General features: G+C 43.5%; 2 protein-coding genes across 5 annotated transcripts in view; both read right to left on the bottom strand.

The window, feature by feature from the left end:
• LOC135717394 (REST corepressor-like) overlaps positions 1-20,762 on the bottom strand; it is a 63,360-nt gene that overhangs the window by 5,737 nt on the left and 36,861 nt on the right. The window contains exons 1-4 of the mRNA XM_065239462.1: positions 18,158-18,478; positions 17,472-17,688; positions 17,063-17,413; positions 16,885-16,996 (exon numbers count right to left, since the gene is read on the bottom strand). Of these exons, the coding sequence (XP_065095534.1) occupies positions 16,885-16,996; positions 17,063-17,413; positions 17,472-17,688; positions 18,158-18,385 (908 nt within the window). The 5' untranslated portion in view covers positions 18,386-18,478. Of the gene's footprint in view, positions 1-16,884; positions 16,997-17,062; positions 17,414-17,471; positions 17,689-18,157 lie in introns of the transcript that reaches the window.
• On the bottom strand, positions 1,792-8,445 carry LOC135717367 (eukaryotic translation initiation factor 4 gamma 3-like). 4 transcript variants are annotated; one of them, XM_065239408.1, is made up of 3 exons: positions 8,052-8,445; positions 6,872-7,938; positions 1,792-6,799 (listed from the first exon to the last, which is right to left on the bottom strand). In XM_065239408.1, the coding sequence occupies exons 2-3, from the start codon at positions 7,853-7,855 to the stop codon at positions 1,796-1,798; spliced, it is 5,988 nt and encodes a 1,995-aa protein (XP_065095480.1). In that variant the 5' UTR covers positions 7,856-7,938; positions 8,052-8,445; the 3' UTR covers positions 1,792-1,795. The 4 variants fall into 4 exon arrangements, with proteins under 4 accessions (XP_065095480.1, XP_065095482.1, XP_065095481.1 ...); XM_065239410.1 differs by having other exon boundaries at positions 1,792-5,445; positions 5,542-7,938; XM_065239409.1 differs by having other exon boundaries at positions 1,792-7,375; positions 7,451-7,938; positions 8,052-8,444.

The raw sequence follows: 20,762 nt of genomic DNA on the forward strand, positions 1-20,762 counted from the left end.
CTCTCTCACCGGTGAGGTGACAATTGTCACCTCGTGTGAGGTGACTCTCCATGCAAAGCAAATGGAGAGTCACCTCACACGAGGTGACTATTGTCACCTCACCGGTGAGAGAGAGTCACGTGACTCGCAGAATAGGGGGGAATAACAAACCAACATTTTTGGCTGGGGCGAAAGTGAGGATAACAAACCTTGCACTTAAAAAAGGAATTACGCAAGTGTGCGTGTTATAAAAGTCAGAAAGGTCAATGCCTAGATGATTTCTTGCAACACTGCCAATGCAATCAAGATAGGCGCTGCTCAATTGGCTCTGATAGGCAGTTCGTTTGGCTGAAAACCTTTCTGCCAGGCCCTCTCTACTCCAAACCGATAGCAAACGTTAAGTGCCCCAGGACATGACATGTTCGATACCGATCAACTTGACACACTCAAACTATCCATGCTGGGAAGACAGTTGCACACTAACGCAGCGTTTTCGAGACATATATGTGTAGGTAACCGGCGTTTGAAGACCGTATCATGGCTTGACGTAGAACATCTCAGCCAGGGACCTTACTAGATTATCAGTTAAAAACTGTGACTGCGATATGAAATGATTTCTAACGCAATTTCAAATACTTTGTACAGGACAGTCCTAAAATGCTTATAGCTAAAAGTTTACAAATATATGCATAGTACTTTAAATTAATTTGAGTGTTACTGTGCGGTATGAAAAGTCGAAACCTACCTAAACCACTATCATCAAATATTGTGAAAAACTTCTAATATTTAATATAATACATCTATTGAGTAGCCAGCCCTTGAGTTTTCCTTCCCCGTAGAATCATTGAAAAAATTAATAAAAATCTATTTGAGAAATAGAAGCATTTTAAAATTTTAATCCTACGTACAATTTTTTGAAAACTGCATCAATTGGGACTCAGCTTTAAGGGCCCATTCAAATATTACGTAACGCAAGAGGGGATGGGGGTAGTCTGGAAATGTGTTACCACCGTTTATAACCGGGCAATGTATGAACACTAAATGTTCATTATTCATGATTAGTAAACATTGGCCGCAGCTTGTGTCATTTTTTCTCCAGTGAGTGAACTCAAATCCATCGGTGCACTCGTCCATAGGACAAAAGGGTGGGGGGTATTCAAAAATCCAACTGTCAATAGATGTGGTTTAGAAACGATGCTCGTCTTAGGGGCTGTTCATAAACTACGTAGACAGATTTTTGGGATTCTTGGCCCCCCCCCTCCCCCTACGTAGACAATTGCCCATACAAAAATTTTAAAATTTGTATGGGCCGTGGATAATTGTCAACCCCCCCCCCCCTAAACTGTCTACGTAGTTTATGAACAGCCCCTTACCCCCATCAGGTTCCCAAAAAACCGACACGAAGGCCCTTATTATGGGTGTCACTTCACGATGAAAATGAAGTGAAGTGACCAGTTGTCACTCACGGTGAAGTGATTGCCGTGTAAATCAAATGGGGATCACTTCACGGTGAGTGACAAGTTGTCACTTCACCGTGAAGTGACATCGGTAATAAGGGTCGAAGTGAATCCATCCGCCATGCAGTTTCAAACGCCTTAGAAGAAGAAGTCATCACCCGTTCTTTTCTTCTTTTTTTTTTGTGGTTCACCAGATACTTTATTTGATAATTTATAAATATATATGTAAATAAATGTTGTTCTTAACGTTAATTTTATTCATTATATTTTTATCAATTATCCATTAGTAGGTATAATAATGTGTTCTTCCAATAGTCAAATATTTACGCGGTTTCAAAAAAAAAAAACATGTTCAGTATTTAGTTATCCTCGTCGCTCGAATTCTCCATGAACATCGTCATGAACTGCGTAATTCCCTTCAAACACACACCCTTTCCGGCCGCCTCTAGCGGGTCCGTCGAATCCTTCCAAAGAGGGAATCCATCCATTATCACATCTAACTCGTACAGCTGCTCCAGTATGGAGTGCAACAGGTTCTGTGGATGCTCCAGCTCCACCACTAATCGCTGAATCGCGTACAGCGCCTGCAGTTCCCGCTCCGGCTTGCTATCGATGTACTTCTGGAGGATTTGGTGCCACTTCTGGATCTCTTGGAGGTTCAGCTTCGTCTTACCATCATCTATACAGTGTTCAATCACCGCTTTCGTGAGAGTTCGGATGAACTCGTCCGAGGTTTCGCGCTCGAGGCCAACGTAGCCGGAAATCCAGATGTAGATGTCCATGAACTTCGCGTTCGTTTTCAGGAAATGTTTGATTTGTGTGCCGACGGTTTGCATGTCGAGGGCTTTGCTGCTGGAATCGAGCAGGTAGCCTAGTTTGGCGTCAGTCAGGTATTGTTCAGCCATGTCCGGGCTGCCCAGTTTGATGAAATCGGTCGGATTGAGGGACGACTCGTACCACAGCATCACGGTGGCATCCGTACCGTAGAGGGCTTCGTACTGCAGCAGGAGTTCCTTCAGCATGGTAGCACCATAATGGGGCAGAATGTCCTGGGCAGCATTCCGAACGTCGACCAGATTGATGAACCGTTTGTTCAGCAGCATCACGTAGAAAGTGGCAACGTACTTGTACAGCTGAGGTATATCGATGATTAGATCGTTGGCCATCTTGAACATCTCCTCTAGGGCGTGCAGGTAGTCGGCCTTTACGATGACCTTCTTCTCCAACATCTGTGCGATGACCAGGACGACCATTTCGCGAGACTTGCCATCCCGTTCGACGTTGTCCATAAACAGTTGACTAACGGCAGCGTGGTAGAATTCGGGTTTGATGTTGAGGTCCTTGAGCATTGTGCAACTTTCCTCGATGTCCGATTGGTCCATTTCGCTGTTCACAGTCTTGGAGAACTTTTGCAGACTGATTTCGGTTTCTTCGTCGGGAAGCGGGAAGTTCCGCCGGACCGCAACATCCTTTGGTATAGCAAACTGGGGCAACTGTTGCTGCTGGTAGAGGTGACCAGAGCCGGTTTTCGAAAGGGCACTGCCACTGCTAGATGGTGGACCCATTTTGCCCGCTAGAGGAGCTGTGGATTGTGGAATATGTCGCTGCTGTGATCCTCGTCCAGGAATCGTTGATTGCTGCTGTTGCTGAGACGACAGTTTGCCACGGTCCCGATCGCGGTCATGCATTTGGTTATTGCTGTGCTGACCACTCATTGGTCTCATGCCCCCCGATGATGGTTCCCGCGACGAACGGGACATGCGATCATCGTTTTGACTGTTACTGCTGCCGTACCGGTTATACCGGTCCCGTTCCATCGATCCCTTGTGGTAGGAATCTCTGCTTCCAGAATTCTTATTATGACTACCGCTACGTTCCCGATCACGATCTCGGTCCCGATCACGTTGATTTCGGTCCCGATCACCACGATCCCGATCTCGTCGATCTCGATCGCCATCGCGATCCATCATACCGCCACCGCCTCCACCGCCGGCGCCACCGCCTGCAGCCTGGTTTTCTTCGTTGTTCAGTGCAGCAAACATGTTGCTGTTGTTCTTCCAGCCCTGGTAGCTAGCCGCCGATCCGAGCCGGGCTGTAATGTCTAGATTGCTGGGAATGTTGATCTTCTTGGGATCAATCTGCAACTGCGAGCGATTGTTTCGGTTGTTCGGAATTTGCTGGAATCCATCGTCGTCGGTTTGCAATCGACCGCCCTTCATTGAGCCCTGATTACCGCCCCGTCCGAGCGATCCCTGGCTGTACCCGCCGGAACCCATCGAACCGGACATTTTGGAACCACCTTGCATGTTACCACGCCCTCCTCGGCCCATGTCACCGCCCCGAGGAAGGTAGCTCATGGTGTTCTGGAACTGCTCCGTCTCGGCTTCCTTCTGGATCTGATTCATCGTTTTAGGATTGAGATCCTGCCGTCGTGGGTTCCAACCATTCCGTCGCAAATCGATTACATCTTGGATCATGAACCGAATCCTACTACTAATTCGGTACTGTTCCTTATGCCGGACAATTTCGCCCATCTTATCGAAGTATTTGCCCAAGTCTTGATCGTTTTCCTTCTCCATCTTGGAGCCGATCGTCGTCAGAAGCTTGCACAGGCATTCCAACGTCTCTTCGTCGTAGTCTTTGTGGTCCTTTTCGATGAGCAGCTTGATACAGCTGTGCATGATGCTGGCAGTCAGCTGGCCGTGCTTGAACAGTTCTCCAATGAATCGAACCGTTCCGACGGCTCTCCGCCGCACTTTCTGTTCTTCCTCCTCTAGCTGAGCCTTCAGTTCTTCGAATTCGTCCTTTGCTAGATTCTTGTTAGCTTCCAGCTTGATGCGACCGTCCCGGATGGCACTGTCCTGGTCGTTACGGCGTCGTTCAAACTCCGCCTGACACTGGGCCAGAAGGCGGCTCTTGAAGCTAGTCGTTCGCTTCTCAGTCGAAGCCACGATGGCTATCGTTCCCACTTCCTTACACATCTTGGCGTAGGCTTCGGAAAAGCTTGGTTCGGAGATAGCCTTCTCAAAGACCAACTTTATGCATCCGTCTAACCGTTCGTCGGTGTCAATCACGAAGGATTTCACCTGGTGGACCAGCTTTTCGAAATTGTCCGGTGTCAGTTTGTTCAGCACGGATCGGAACTTTTTGAACAGAACGTCCGTTTTCCGATCGATATCGTCGGAAGGTTCAGTCTGTTGGAGGTACCTTGGGCGCCATGCATTTTCACATTCGTTCAGTTTGACTTCTTCATCCAGCTGAAGCCGGATGATCTTGGATCCGGTTTTGTTCATGCCCTGTTGGGACTGTTTATTTGACTGCGATCCAGGTTGGTTGCCCTGTTGGGATGATCGCTTCGGTGGATAGGGTTGTCGCATTTGACCCATGTTGCCACCGCCGCCACCCCCACCACCTCCGCCAACCATTCGATCCTTGATGAAGGTCGGCAGGAGGGACATTTCGGCAAAGTTGCTCTTGCCATAGTGGTTTCCACCACCTCCCATCGAGTGTCCTCCACCGTGGCTGGATCTACCCAGTACGTTCTCCAGACTGTTGGGCAGATTGATCGGTTTCTCCCGAGCAGGGGCGGTGTTTTTAAGCTGCATTAGCTGATCCCGGGAATACTTTTTCTTGCCGGTTGGATTTTCCGGACTCCACTGGTCCGCATCATACTCGATGAGCGTGAGCGAGCGGGACTTTTTGATCGGAATCAACGGCGCTTTCAGGGTAGCTGCTACCGGTGCCGGGGTTGATTCTTCTGTCGGTTGTTCCACCGCCTCCGGGGTCGATTCCTTGGGTTGTGGTGGTGGCAGAGGATCCGCGGATATCACGGCTGACGTGCTACTTTCCACCACGTTCTTGTTGTCGTCAAATTCGGGTTGTTGCTCATGCTGCTGCTGCTGAACGTTGTTCTCCACGTCCACCGCCTTCGGTGGCGTGGGCTGTCGGGAATCGAGCTGTTGTTGTTTAGCGTTGTTTTCCATCGGCGACGATGCGACGTTGTTGTTGTCTGTCGTAGTAGTAGTATTATCGTTATTTGTTGTAATCGTAGTACTGGTGCAATCCACATTATTATTATTAATTATATTATCATTATCTAACTTACTAGTATTATGTTCCACTAAATTACTAATTAACGATGACGACTGCTGCTGATGAGGTTCTTCCACCGAGACGATAGCAGACCGGTCGGTTTCATCGACTGCTTCTTGTTGTTTATGCTGTTCAACCACTACCGTTGTTGTTGTTGCTGTTGTTGCTGCTACTATAGCAGGAGCTTTGCTACTGCCAGGGTCTTTGCTGCTGATAGTCTCACTTGCAGGCGCTTCTTCGACCCGTTTCTTATGTTGCTTGTTCTTCTTACTATTGTTATTGTTGCTAGTGTGACCGACGGTTGCCGCCGGTTGATCCTCTACGCTAAGCTTCTCCAATCCGGCCATCAGTGTGTCGACTGGTCGTTTCGCTTGGACTTGGACTTGAACTTGAATCGGTACCGGTACTGGTACCGACGCCACTTCCTCCACCACTTCCGGTTTGCTGGGCAAAACCGTTGCTTCCTGATGGGGAGGTTGCTGCTGCTGCTGCTGCTGTTCCTGTAGCACTACCGCGGGGGGAGGTACTTCCGGTATAACTACCGGTACCACCGGTACCGGAAGAGGAACTTCCTCTACGCGTGGTGGCGGCTGATTGCTGCTGGCACCAGTGTAGACAAAGGGTTCCGCGTCCGTCGATAGGGTCGACTCGGCGATGGATTTTTCCGAAATAGTACGGTATCGCTCCGGAGCACCACCGTAAGGAATGGGCATCATGTCGACCATATTGATTCCGGTCGGAGGTGGCGGTTGATTGATGTTAGCTGGAAGAGAATGTTGCTGCTGCTGCTGCTGGTGGTGGTGAAGATGATGGTGGAGCTGCTGCTGCTGCTGTTGCAGTTGTAGCTGTGGATGAGGTTGCACCGAAGGCGGAGGCTGCTGAATGATCACCGGCGGTTCGCTGACCGGTTTTTTCTTCTTCTGCTGATAGGGTTTGATTTCAACCGATGGCGCATTGGCATTGGCCGAAACGACCGGTGTTCCGCTAGCAGTAGTCATTTCCGCTGTAGCTGTTGGAACCGACGAGACCATCGTATGATGCGGCGGTGGAGGAAGATGTGGTGGTGGAGGATTGACGGGCTTCAGTGGACCAGCACCGGGATAGACGATTTCATGGGGCTGCTGCCCTGCCGGAGATCGGCCCATGTCAAACATTTGTCCCTGGCCGGGATGCACGTGTGTTGGTGGTGGAGGATGATTCGGCGGTGGATGCTGCAGATGGGGCGGTGCTTGATGATGTATCAACATGCCGCCCGGTAATTCCGGTGTTCCCTGGTGAGGATGAGGCGGATAATTATCATAATCGGACTCTACGGCTGCTGGATTTAGTGGAACTTGGGGTACATTTGGAGGAATAGTGCTATAGTTTGCTTGCGGTGGTGCAGAATTTCCGGCTCCAGCTCCGGCTGGTAGTGGCGGTGGTGGTCCGCTTGTAGACGCTACTGTTGTTGGCGTCGCCGAGGACGTCGGGGGCGTCGAATCATTGTAGATTATGTCCAGCAGATCTTCCTGCGTGTCTGGATTAATAATTGGAATTGCCCGTGAGCCACGTTGTTTCTTTTTGTTAACTTTAGAAGCCGGAGGTGCCGCTGGGGCCGTCAGATGAGGAGCAAGCTGCAATTGTGGCATCATCGTGTGCTGGGGCTGCGGTGCTCCGACATTGACTTGAGCGGGATTTGGCTGATGTTGTTCTATCGGCGCTTGGCCAGGGGCACCAGGAACCCCAGATTGGGGCGTATGCTGGGTCGGCGGTGGATGCAATTGTTGCATCACGAGAAGATCATGCGATACGGTCATCGGCGACGATTGTTGATTCGGTTGCCCCGGTGGCATTTGAACCTGCGGCATCTGCGGAATAGTCGTTAGCGGATTAAGCTGATTAGTGCTTCCGTTCGAAGGAGTTCCGGAATAGTTGCTATTTACATTAACTAGATTGTTTTCACCGCCCGGATTACGTCGATTCTGTTGATGCTGACCGGAGATGAATTGTCCCTGGGGCACATAGTACTGATGCGAGTACGGGGGCATTCCCGGCATCGAGGCATAGTTAGCCCACTGGTTCATCCTCGGATTATAGGGCATGGGAAATACAGGCGCAATGAACGCACTATGGTAGGCTGGTACCATGGCACGCGGCTGGCGCGTATTCTGGTTCGTACCAGCATTTCGAAACAGATTTTGCTGCTGATACTGTTGCTGATTCATCAACGGAGGTTGAGACTGCATTTTCTGCATATCGGACTGCTGCTGTGAAGAGGTCGGTGTTCCCGACCCTAGTCCTCGCATTACGGACGGACCCGGTTGTAACGGTCCTCCTCCACTCTGCATTTTTACGGTCTCGGGAAATTGTACGTCACACCAAAAGAAGCATTATTCGCTGCTCTTCCTCTTGTTCAAAACTCCGACGGGCCCTAAAATACACAAACACACACACACACATACAAAAACAACCAGCATTAGTATAGACTAGAGAGCTTCCTACCCAGGAAAGTTAACTTCCCGAGAACTGCAAAATTCTACCTACCATGTCTACATCGCGCATTGAATCATCAATTACAGGAAATTCTCTTCCAATTTGTACACGCACCACATCTAGCAGTGCACTTTCGAGATTATTATTTGACACTCGGTGCTGGTGCTTGCTGATGATGATGATGGTTTCTTGCCAGGAGCCAGCAGCAGCAGAAAAATATAGGTTATAGCTGCACAAAATGTCACAGCTCAAAGCAGCCAGACGTCGTCGTGGACACTTTCGGAAAATCCGCTCGATTTACCTACTCCACTGCACTGTACCGAATGTTCTCCGGTTGCGGAACGGATTTCCAACACCAGATTTTATATTTTCACGCTTGTTTTCCCGATTTTTCGTTCCGAAAATGTACTCCTTTCGCTTTACGACAAACTACTCATCGCGGAATAAAGAGGAAAAAATTTAGGCCGTGGAACAAACTTTGACAGATGTGACGTCATTCATCAATCGATTTGGTTACGTAAAATAACGGTTGTATTTTCGAAAGGGCCACTCGCACCTTACTGTCACGGAATTCAAAAAACCTCCTCACCAGTAACGGTCTTGAATTGAAATTTTTCTCAATTTAGCAAAAAATTTCCTCCCCGGAAGATCAAGGGCAATGCTCCGACTCCAAATAATCCACCGGAAAACCACGAAACCTCAAAAAATCACCCCCAATTTCGTTTGAACTCGATTGTTTACGTACGATGCGCCCTTTTGCCTCTTGCAGCGCGCTGTCGAGTTGACTTTCGCGCCCTCCAAATCACCTTCGTTAAGTGCTGCCGATCCTCCGGGTGGGCACTTTCGTTAAATAGCACAGAGCGAGTACCGTGCACGTAGCCGCGTTTATCAGCAACCGGCTGCGGCTGTATTTTGTTCCAACTGAGCAGCACCGGCGGTTTGTTTTTATTTTTTCACTTTCAATGCATGACCAAGCGATGGAAATTAATTTGCTACTTTATTTGTACCTAGTGGTTGCTGGAAAACTGTGGCTAAGCTTTCAGGTATAAACAATGCTGTTTTGGTAGAATTTTGTTGCTCATAACCTCTTCGAATGCCACGTGTTGACCGTTAGGCTGCGTACTGATGAAATTTTCAAATATGACTGTTTCGATTTCTGCTAATTTTTGCACTGAAAATATTTCTGGATCAACAATTGAGAAGGGTGTATCAGAAGACTGATGCAAATTTTGAAATATTCTCTCCACAGTACTTAAGGCCCAAGCGCAATGCCAGCGGAAGCGAAACGGCAGCGGCAGCGGAAAAGCCCGATCTGAGTAAGCCTACTTGTCGGATTGAAAACTAGTTAGAATCAAATCGACTTCGGTTGGGCATCTTGATGGCATTTGTGACAACTGTCAAACTTTCCGTTTCCGTTCCGCTTCCGTCCACAATGCGTTTGGGCCTTTAGAGCACCGCCACGGAAGTCTTTAAACGGGCGCCTACAATTAATTCAGATCACCGAAGTCGGTTTTTGAACAGCAGAACAAGTCGGTTAAATTTTCATATGACCGTTACTCGTGAGAAATCAATAAAAAATTTTTTTTTTATAAATATATGGGATAAACTGTACAAAGTTCGGAATAAATTTACTAATAATTGGATTTTTCACTGATTTTTAAACTTTTACCGAACAGTTCTGTAGTTCAAAATTTGCCGAACGTCGGAGGCCTTGAATTAGCGTGTATTTCCGAACCCCATTTAGCAACTTATGTATATCACGTAATATAGGCTGTCTTGCAATGAGCAGATTTCCAGTGAAAACTAGATGTATGAGTGCTCATTGCAAGACAGCGTATATCACGTGATATACGGTGTAATGTGAACGGGGTATAGGGTAAACGCTCCTATAGTTGCGGTACGTTAGAAGCGTTAGGTTCCTATATTTGTGTATGCAGACTCCATACACAACTATAGGAACCTAACGCTTCTAACGTACCGCAACTATAGGAGCGTTTCCCCTAAACATCGATAGTTTCAAAACAGGAATGGGAAATGAGAACGAATCGAATTAAAAGTTATGAGTTTTCAAATTTGGTGACCCGCTAAAACTCTGTTTTGGGTTGCTATTTTGTTTGAGTGTGTGTTGCTCCGATCAAAAGCCCCTTTCTCGGTTTGCATTTTGTTGTTCAGCTCATTTAAATCAGTACCAACATTTCAAAGGGACGTAATTGTTTTTGTAAACAATGACTTTAGCCGTCGAACCATATCTTGACCTTACCGAAAATGTTTTTTTTTTCTTTATTACCGTGATTTTTAGTCGTAGGCTAGTTCATCACGTTATACAGCAGATGGTCAGGCTTGATCCTGCCTAAAAAATAGGTTTTAATTTGACATTAAAGTGACTTAATGTAAAGTGAGGATAAGATCGGGGCTGTGGTGAGGACTGGGTGCGCAAACAAGGTAGAGCTCCACCGTAGGAGACAGTGCCCGGTTCGCCGGAGAAACCCCGACGGCAGAAAAAAATAGAAACGTGAGGAACACAGATCAGTGCAGCCACCGATGGGGGGCTAGATTTGATCATACAAGTGGGCTTCCTTCAGAAAGGCGATCAGCGCAGCCAACGTCGAGGGGTCGTAACCAAGCAGATTACTGACGTTCTCCGGGAGTTCATGTTGTTCGTGTAGCTTCTGGAACTCCGGGCAGACACACAGCACGTGTTCCACCGAGGCGAGGATGCTGCAAATTGAACAGATCTTGCGGAAAGGTGTCCCATCGAAATTACAGGAAATCCTCGCATGGCCGGTCCGGAGTCTTGAGATGATCCGCTGGTCCGTGTACTTTTGGCTGTCCAGCCAGGAGCGTACGGTTTCCTTGATCTTCCTCAGGAAAGTGGTCCGCGACTGAAACCATTCCTGCTGCCAGGCTTCCAGATGATGTCTGTTCATGATGTCGGGATACTCCAAAAATACTTAATTCTGTCGTCTTTACTCCATCCAAATTGAACTGATCAGTGGATCCAATTTATTAATGGCACGAATGAAGACATCATGTAAATTATCTACTCTTGATCGATTTCTTGCATGATGGGTTCGATATTTTTTTTTATTGTTTATGTTGACTTTCTGCTGCCTCTTCCGCTAATGAACCAAGTGGTGCTGGTGAATTTAAGGTTGGTTCTTAACAACACATTATTTGTAAGGTTCACTTCCAAAAAACCATAATACATAAGGTTAAAACTTAATCACACAAATGTTCATGTAAAGTTCCAAGGTATATACATGGTGATACAGCTTTGTTACTATTGAGATTCTCACGTCCGGTTGTATTGGTGCGATATGTCAGACCGTGTTAGTGAAAATCCGAGGAAAACACATAACAAATCGCTGTCAAGCGCATTTTGACAGATCTAATTTCATACATTTTTTTAGTTTAGCTAGAGGAAAATAATAAACAACTTTACACGGCGATATACCCGCTAGTGTGCGTGCGTTAAACGTCACTAATCTCTATAAACTTCTCTGACGTTTGTGAATTTCACAAGTATTAGTGCTGAACTTTGGGTAAATTTAAAGGTTTTCGTGTACTAATACTTGTGAATTTCATAAACGTCAGAGAAGTCTTAGTACATTCTATGTGCGCGAGTATTGATGGTCCGAAAGTGAGGATAACAATAACAAACCAACATTTATCGCTGGAGCGAAAGTGAGGATAGCAAAAATCGCACTTCAAAATGGGATTACGCAAGTGTGCGTGTTATAAACGTCAGAAAGCTCAATATACTACTCTGAAGTTTGTGAAATTCACAAATATTAGTGCAGAACTTTGGGTAAATTATAAATATTAGTGCAAGAAAACCTTTAAATTTACCCAAAGTTCTGCACTAATACCAACAATCAATACGAAACTAACGATTTTGCATTGGCTCACTACTTGACTAGCCTATTGGTCCCAAGCAAATCGATTAACGTACCCCATTCTAGTATAAATTCCAGTACTACACTATGTTTGTTTTGATTCGCTATGAAAGTTTGACAGATAAAATGAGGGGTTTATTTGTTTATTTGTTATGGTTGCATCAACAGACTAGAAATAGTCCCAATGATGTGTTGTAAAAAATACAGATTATACAGACGACATACATATACTACAGTTACTACAGTTACAAACGAAAATAACTTGGAAAGCATTGTCAAGTTACTAAAAATTTATAAGTCTTAAATTTTACACTTAGCTGTTGGGTATCAAGCGCCTTCGGTCAGCAAAAAAGGCAGAGAATCTTCGGCGAAGCATATTCCGTGTCAAGTGGAAATCGAACATCGACGCTACTCGGTTGAACACTAGCTGCAAGCCGTAAATAGCGCTCCCTATGCTATAATTAGTTCGAAGAAGTGGAAGTCTCAGCATAAGACTGTTGCGTAGTGATCGAGGTTGAACATTAATGTTCACTTGTTGCAGAATTGCTTCGCAGTCAATTCTTCCTTGCAGAGTATCGGCGACGGTTAAGGCTCTGAAAACATCTCTTCGGATACGTAAGGGCTCGATATTGATCAATTGGCAGCGATTCTCGTAGCTTGGAAGACGAAGTGGGTATCTCCAAGGCAGCTTACGGAGCGCGAAGCGAAGAAAACGTCGTTGAACAGATTCAATTCGCTCGGCCCCATTATTGTAGTTCAGGCTCCAGACAGCAGAGCAGTATTCCAACGTAGATCGTACGAGAGAGCAATAGAGCGATTTCAAGCAGTAAATGTCCGTGAAGTTCTTAGTAATCTTGAAGACAAAGCCAAGCGTTCTGGACGCTTTGTCGACGACATACGATATATGGTGTGAGTATGTCAGCTTTGAGTCTAGAAAAACGCCTAAGTCTTTCACGCAGTGCACCCGTTCGATAGTCGTGCCTAGTAGTTTGTAGTTGAAAATAATCGGTTGTTTCTTGCGTGAGAAAGTAATAACTGTACACTTAGCTGGGTTGACCACCAGTCGTGGATTTTCATGTTTCGAGGGGTGCATCGATTAGCTTGGGACCGAAGATAGTACCAGAGCTGAGCCAAAAAGTTGAGCTCGTTTCTTCGGAACCTTATGGTGCTAATCCCACCGACAAACCGACATGACACTTAATTCTGACTTATGCACGAAAATCGTAAACGGCCGATTTAAATATGCAGTGATCCGAACTGTCAAAAGCATAGGATTTTTTGATCTAGATAAAAAATAATTTGACCATAATAGATCAGACACGAACCAATTCATAACATTTGCATGCGGGTTCATGGCTTAGCTGACTATTTCCAGCGAACATGGAGCCAGGTGTCAGTAGTGTCAGAAATTTTATTGTTTTTGCTATGGTTATTCATGTCGGTTTGTCGGTGCTAATACTTGTAAAATTTACAAACATCAGAGAAGTTTATACGGGCGAGGAGATTTCCTTCGGAAGGAAGTAAAGCCGTTAGTCCCAGCCCATGTGTGTTGAATGGGTGCGATATTCTACGCAGGTGTGGAAGCTGCCTTCTTTCAATGGATGGCAATCGATGTCCGTCGGTGATTGGCACTAGATTGCGGAACAGAGACCGACGTTAAATAAAGGAATGAAGAAGAAGAAGAAGGACGAGGAGCAAATTGGGTTGATCCATTCTTACCTTTTCCATATATTGGCGACCCAAAAAATATTACCTCTCGCACCATCTAGCGTTTAAAAAGGTCAGCAACGTTCATTAAATTACATTCAAGGGGCTAAGCGAAAGACTGGATCATATTGTTAATATAATATATTTGCTGGTAAGCTCATACAATCAGTCGCTGAGTGTGGTTTAAGAATTAATTTAAATAAATTAAACCGTGACTTGGAAAATGAGAAGTCGAAGCTACTTTAATTGAAAATAAATAAGAAATTTCAGTGCCAACATTTTATAGGGGCGTAAGTGCATTTGTAAATAATGGCTTTAGCCGTCGATTTCTCGCGAATAAAAGCTCAATCATGAAAAATAATGACACCAGCAGGTAGAGGAATGTTTCCTCTACCAGCTAGCATTGTAATATTTGAAAGGTAAGATTTCATTCGCGAGAAATTGACGGCTAAAGTCATTGTTTACAGAAGCAATAACGTTCCTTTGAAATGTTGGCACTGATTTGATGAAGTTTATTTAGTTCTGGAACTATGCATTGCTAATATAATAAGTCGCTCAGTGCAGCTTAAGTAGGAATTATTTAAAATAAATCAAATGGTGACTTGATAAATTAGAGTTTGGAAGTCGACGTTACTCAAAACGAAAAATAGTTAGACATTTTGTGGAATGAAAGTTTTGAAGTCGAAGATATTCAAATTCGAGCATATTTAGTAATTTGAGGCTGATTTGATTTTGAAGCTATAAAAAATAGAGTTTTGAAGTTAAAGGTTGGAGTATATGATAAATTTCAATTATTATTTGGAACTATACTATACTTTGCTTGGTAGTTTGTTGTTGATTTGATGGTATTTATTAAGTTCTGTAACTGTACATTGCACTAGAAGCCTGGTACGCTCATTTAATTAGATGCTGAGTGTGGTTTAGGAATTATTTCAAATTAAGCAAAACACGATTTGATAAATGTGAGTTTTGAGGTTAGAGTTACTTTAAAAGAATATGATTCAGTAATTTGATGATGATTTGATTCTGAAACTATGAGAAATGACTGTTTTAAAGTTGGAGATACAATGAAATATGATTTTGAAGCTATGAGAAATAATGCTACTGATTTTAGAGATACTTCAATAAAAGAGGTTCCAGAGACGAAAGTATCTTTAATAACCTAACCTAACCTTCAAAGAAAAATAGTTTAGTAATTTGATTTTGATTAGATTATGTAACTATTTATGTGAAATAAAAGTTTTGAATCCGGATCACTTCAAAGGAAGATAATCTCCCTTATTCTGCGCCACGAGTGAGGTGAGGTGACTCGCTGTCACTAGTGTGGGGACAAAAGTCACCGCGAGAGAGGTGACTTTTCGTGTAAATCAAATGGAGAGTCACTTCACTCACGGTAACTATTGTCATCTTACCTCACTCCCGGCCCAGAATAAGCTTCAATGTTGTCATTTGATTTTGATTTGATTCTGAAGCTATGAGTAATATATTTTTTTTTTTGAAAACGGAGATACGGTAGAGCACTACTTTGTCGTAATCGCCCATTTCCGTTGTATCGATCAGAAAAGATTAAAAATATCAATGATTTCACCACAGACAAACAGACATAACTCTCGCAAGTTATTCATCGAACAAGCATTTAACGGTCAATTCAAAAGTATCATAGTTGGTAGTACCGCCACCTGTGGCGCGCATAGTCAATTCCCTTGCGTTTGACGTGTACACACTACCGCCATCTGTTCAGCGTACTACCCACCACAGTGTACTCAACAGATGGCGGTAATGTTTTAGCGACGATGTTTTACATAGAGAAATATTCAATGTGTTATGTCTGTTTGTCTGTGATTTCACCGTACACAAATCAATAGTAGGTCGCATTGGAGCGTTAGTTCATTAACTACAACATACATCCTGTTAGAGCGCTTTGTATAAATATTTACGCTCATTGTTCTTAAAACAAAAGAAGTGCTCCTAGCGAATTCCCTTTTTCTACGTTTATCCGTAGGACGAAGAAATTCTAATGGCGTTTCAATGCGTTAGGATGGAATTGAAACTCGTAGAACGAATTTGGAATCAAGAAGTAATACCAACAATCAATACGAAACTAACGATTTTAAATTGGCTCACCACTTTAGTAGCCTATTGGTCCCAAGCAAACGATTAACGTACCCTATTCTAGTTGAAATTCTATTACTACACTATGTTTGTTTTGATTCGCTATGAAAGTTTGACAGATAACATCAGGGGTGTGTGGATTCATGCAGAACATGCAGGGGTGAGTGAAATAGCTTGGGACTGCTTGGGACCGTTGTTCTGGTACTGAGTGAGCCAAAATTAATAATGATTTTCTTCGGGACCCAGTGGTCTTAGAGTTACCTCTATGGTAATACTGCTATAAAAAATTTTAAACAATATCTCAAAATAATAATAAGTAATAATTTTAAGCAATATCTCAAAAATGTGTGACTTTTTATCAAATCCAACATGGAAAGGTGTATAAATTTAGAAGTCATCTTTGACAGAAATATTATTTTTTTTGTTTAACCTCGTTTAGAAAAGAGAGGTAAAGCGCTGGTTTTGCCTAGTAGGACGGAAATTAGATCAAAAACCCTACTATCGAGCAGAAAACACCAAAAATACCAATAATTTCACCGTGCACAAATCAATAACACTTTTCTTTCGATACGTTAGCTTATAAGAGATCATTCGTAGAACAAAGCAAAAATAAACAATGGCGTTTCAATGCGCTACGACGGAATTGAAACTCGTAGAACGAATTTGGAATCAAGAAGCAGTTTTAGATTTCTACCAATATATCAACAACTTGTGATTCTTTATCAAATTCAGAAAGGTAAATAAATTTGAAAGTTAACTATAGTACCATGACTCCAATTTTGGGTTCATATCCATTCGAAAAAGAGGCGTTAAGTGTGGGTTGTGCTTAGGCTGTGAACCATTTGCTGAGTTAAATTTAACTCGTGGTTAAAAGTGATGTCGAAAGTTATTTTCTATGTTCGAAAATCCCTGTGCTGTCGATCGAACTGTTTTCGAGAAGAACTTAGCCAAGGTTGTCAAAATTTAACTTCTTGTACAGACAGCAGAAGTAACCACGCCCGGATAGCAGGGTTAATCGATAACTTTCCATCTGTCAAATTTTAACCAAAAGTTAAAATAATCCACCAAATGGTTCAGGGCCTTAATGATTGTGAAGACAGCCATTGTTGCATGACGTCCCGCTTCACCTTAAGATTGAGTCATATTTCTCGAGGAGTATGTAAACTTACCTGGGGATGGATATCAGGTGGTTTCTGCTTTTGAGGCACGAGTTCAGGATGGCGTTGAATCCGTAAATGTGGAAAAACGGTGGGATTGTTAGGATTGATTCAGAGTAACCAGCTGGGAGGAATGATCCATTATCAGGTCTGATAAGCATTTCTTAACAGTCAACGAACTGTAACTCACCAAATTCCGGTCTATAGTATTTATTCATTTCGGGGTGAGATCCTTGAGCCAGGTTTGCCACTAGATTGTTGTGACTCAGTTCGACGCCTTTCGGCATTCCCGTGGTGCCAGATGAGTAAGGTAGAATAGCCGTATCCTCGGGATCAATTTCCGGCAGTTCGACGCTGTGACCTTCACGCAACAAGTCTTCGAAACCGAAAATATTTTCCCCGATATTGTGCTTGCCACCGATGCTGACCGTCCCACGATATTTCTTTGCTTTGCTTTTGTAGATCTGTGCCACGGGTAATAGCACTGGTAGTGTGATGATTAAACGAACGCCGGCATTTTCAAACTGTCGACAAATTTCCTCTGAAATAATACGCATACTCGCATTACGGAGATTCACAAATTCGTGTTTGAACCCTACCTGGCGTATAGAGCGGATTGGCAAAAGTGGTCGTAAGTCCTGCCAACAAGCTGCCATGTATCGCTGGTACATATTCGGGAATATTTGGAAGCAGGATTCCTACAACTTCTTTCTTGCGCATCGCACAACCTTTCTGCGATAGAAGGGCGTGTGCCATTCGTTTGGTCATCTCGTAGATCATTCCATAACTGTAGCTGCGTTTACTAGATCCACATGACTGTCGTTGGGAAAAGAAGGAATGCGTACACTATAAGCGTCGATTCTAATTTTGGACTCCTTCTAACGCGATATGTTGTAAGGCACATATGTATGTTTGCTTTCCTGGCTGCACGTGACAAGATGTTTTCATATTATTCACTAAAATAAAAACAACACACGCTTCCAAGTAAGACATAATACCTATGCCAATACATACAAAGTCAGGTTTTCAAACCAATAATGGTCAAAGTGCATGTTTCTAGCTCAATGCAGCTGAATGTTGTTATTTACGTACTATAATCCAAAACAAATGCTTATCAACTACTATACTAATGCTGGTGAGTGAGGCAATTAATAATACTAAATGAGCAACTCAACAGTCCATTTTCGGCAGTTCAATAAAAACTAGATAAGGCTATACACGGTGACACTGCTACTTCGCAACGCATAGAACGCATTGTCGACTTGTACTCGCTACTGCTACTTACAACTGCTGCTTTATCCGCCACGTGCTCGTGTCCTTGGAAAATGTAGTCCGTTACACACATCTTTGGAATATCCACACTGTACGGTGAATCGACAATGTTTCTCTCGTATTCCGCTTGAGTACTATAACAGCCATCAGCGAAACCAAGCTGACTTACGGCGCCAGGTTTTCCGGAAGTGATTCTCACTAGAAACTGACTTCCGAAGCGCGGATTCAACAAACGTAGCATATTTACGCAGCGGCGTCTCACTGGGCACTGTTTGATAATGGATTTTACTATAAAGTATGATTGATTCGAACCTTTGTCTGCTCGTGTACTTCTCTGCAAGTCTGACCGGTAACTGATTTTCAAATCTACAAGATTGATTAGAGGGTGCTGCTATAGAGGCTTATATATACAATGATGATGATTACGATGCTCGTCCCTCTCTCTCTCCCTCTCGCTCGTCCTCTGTTTAGACAGGGTTTCAGAGATTAGAAATATTAATAGAAATGGGACGGGACTCTCCTTCGATTTGCATCTGCATGCGTATTGACATTCTCAATGCGAATGAGTTAAGTTTCAGCTTAGTTCCAGGCTTAGAGGTAACCCTTCCAAACCGTAAGACAAGACGGGACATCTGTCTTCGTTTTGTTCTTCATTGCAGTTTCTTCATTCACTCCTGCAGTCCCTGTGGAACATTATTCGTGATATGACAGTAATTCTGGGCATATTTAAAACAGAAAAACAATCTTACTTTAAACTTTCAATAACCGATCAGCGACTGGATCCAAATCTACACCCCAAGTTGTCTCCTCTAGAGTCGATGTATAATGAGTCACGCCAAGAGTGAAGCCAAGTCTACCTATTGAACTGTCAATCTGGCTACCTATCGTGCAAAATAAATAAACATTACGATGCTATGAAAGCTACACGAAAGGTATTGCAATAAAATATAAAATTTAATCGAAGAAATGATCATAAACACGCAGTGAGCATTTAAATTGTAATGAGATACGTTTGGTGATGATCATTAATGAGAATTTGTAATATAGGGGAAATATATGTAATGTCGGCCTAAGTGTCACTAATTTGGGCCCATACATAAATTCAGCAATCGACTAAATTTTCCAAAGCAACCAAAAATATCCATTAGTACCGTCCCAATGACGCGTTCATCTAGATAGAATGAATAAATAGTAGATTTTTAGCGATGGGCCCAATCTTAGATCCATAGGCCTACATTAGAGCCATTTCCCCTATGTTGCTGATTTAATCCGACAAAATCACTCATATAATAATTTACTGCAGCCGGTAATTTAATTTCTAGCGAGAAGTCCTTTGAAGTATAGATACTATATATTCCATAGATAAGCGGAGGCACAAAAAGTTGTTTTGGCAACCATGAAAAATAAATGATCTTACTGGCATCCGTGAAAAAAGTTCATGCCATCATAGAGCTCTTCGTTATGCAGTTTTGTTTTGTTTCGTGCTTAAAAGCTCAAAATCAAGTGCAAAGTAAATCTTTGCAACAATGAGTCGAGGAATGGGTTGCTTTAGCTTTCCTTCTTCCGTTGTGTGTGTGTGTTTTTTTTTTTTAATTCTTTATTAAAGAGATTTTTAGCCTTAGGCTAGTTCATCTCTATAGTGTGTGTGTGTGTGTGTACAATCCAACCCCCACTGTCCGGCAGTGTTATTATGGAAGAAAACTGCTTTTTATTACCCTTCAATTAAAGCAGGTTTAGTCCGGGAGTTAGAAGGTGTTAGCTCTATTGCAGCTCCAGTGACCCATTTCAGAATGCCTGGTAATTCACGACCACTCCGAGGTCACTTTTACTTACAATAAGCCCCGCATGTTCACTCTACCTTTATCAAATGGATAATGGTATCATAAACACACTTCCGGATTCAAAAAATATTATTTCCAAATCTGGCACGTATATAGTTTTGAAATTTGTTTAACTGTAATAAAACGATTTGAATGGACATTTCGTACCAATTTTGTTTCGAATACCTCTTGATTCATCTGCTGGCAGCACTTCCCTAATAAAATTGTTATGGTTATTTTGCTTAACGACGTGTTCCTGGTATAATCCAAACCATTTGTGGAATAGTTCTATTATTTGGGTTGTCGTTCGTTTATGGTTATTTTTTATTAGGGTTACTGGCCCTTACCGGCGACCAACTCGTCTGCCCGCAAAAGCAACAACGCCTAAATCTCAAAGCTCTCCGGACGTCCCCTCGAAAATGCAATCGAGATATGTGTAAGAACAATCTTCAACTGGAACGAACTCACCAAATCAATACATCCGGGAGCACATTCCCGATGCTTATTTTTCTCTCGCATGCCCGTCGTCGTCGAACGGCAAAAAAAAAGGGAACTCGTTGAGCAATTTTGTTATACGGAATTTTCACTGAACATAAACCGCGAATTTACGAACTTCACCACTCCCAACTGCGAAACACGTTCAGAAGCACTTTTGGTACACTTTCGATCAATTTCTTTCGAAAACACAAAAAAAAGTTTCAAGCAGCGAGCCAACATCAACACCGATTGTGCCGAACTCTTTCACGCACCTTGCAGCGCGTAAATAAACTGAAATTAAAAATTATCACTCGCGATGCC

Source organism: Ochlerotatus camptorhynchus, unplaced genomic scaffold, assembly GCF_037179485.1.
Source record: "Ochlerotatus camptorhynchus isolate MF236.1 unplaced genomic scaffold, CSIRO-AGI_Acam_v1.1 ptg000055l, whole genome shotgun sequence".
Classification (NCBI taxonomy): Eukaryota; Metazoa; Arthropoda; class Insecta; order Diptera; family Culicidae; genus Ochlerotatus; species Ochlerotatus camptorhynchus.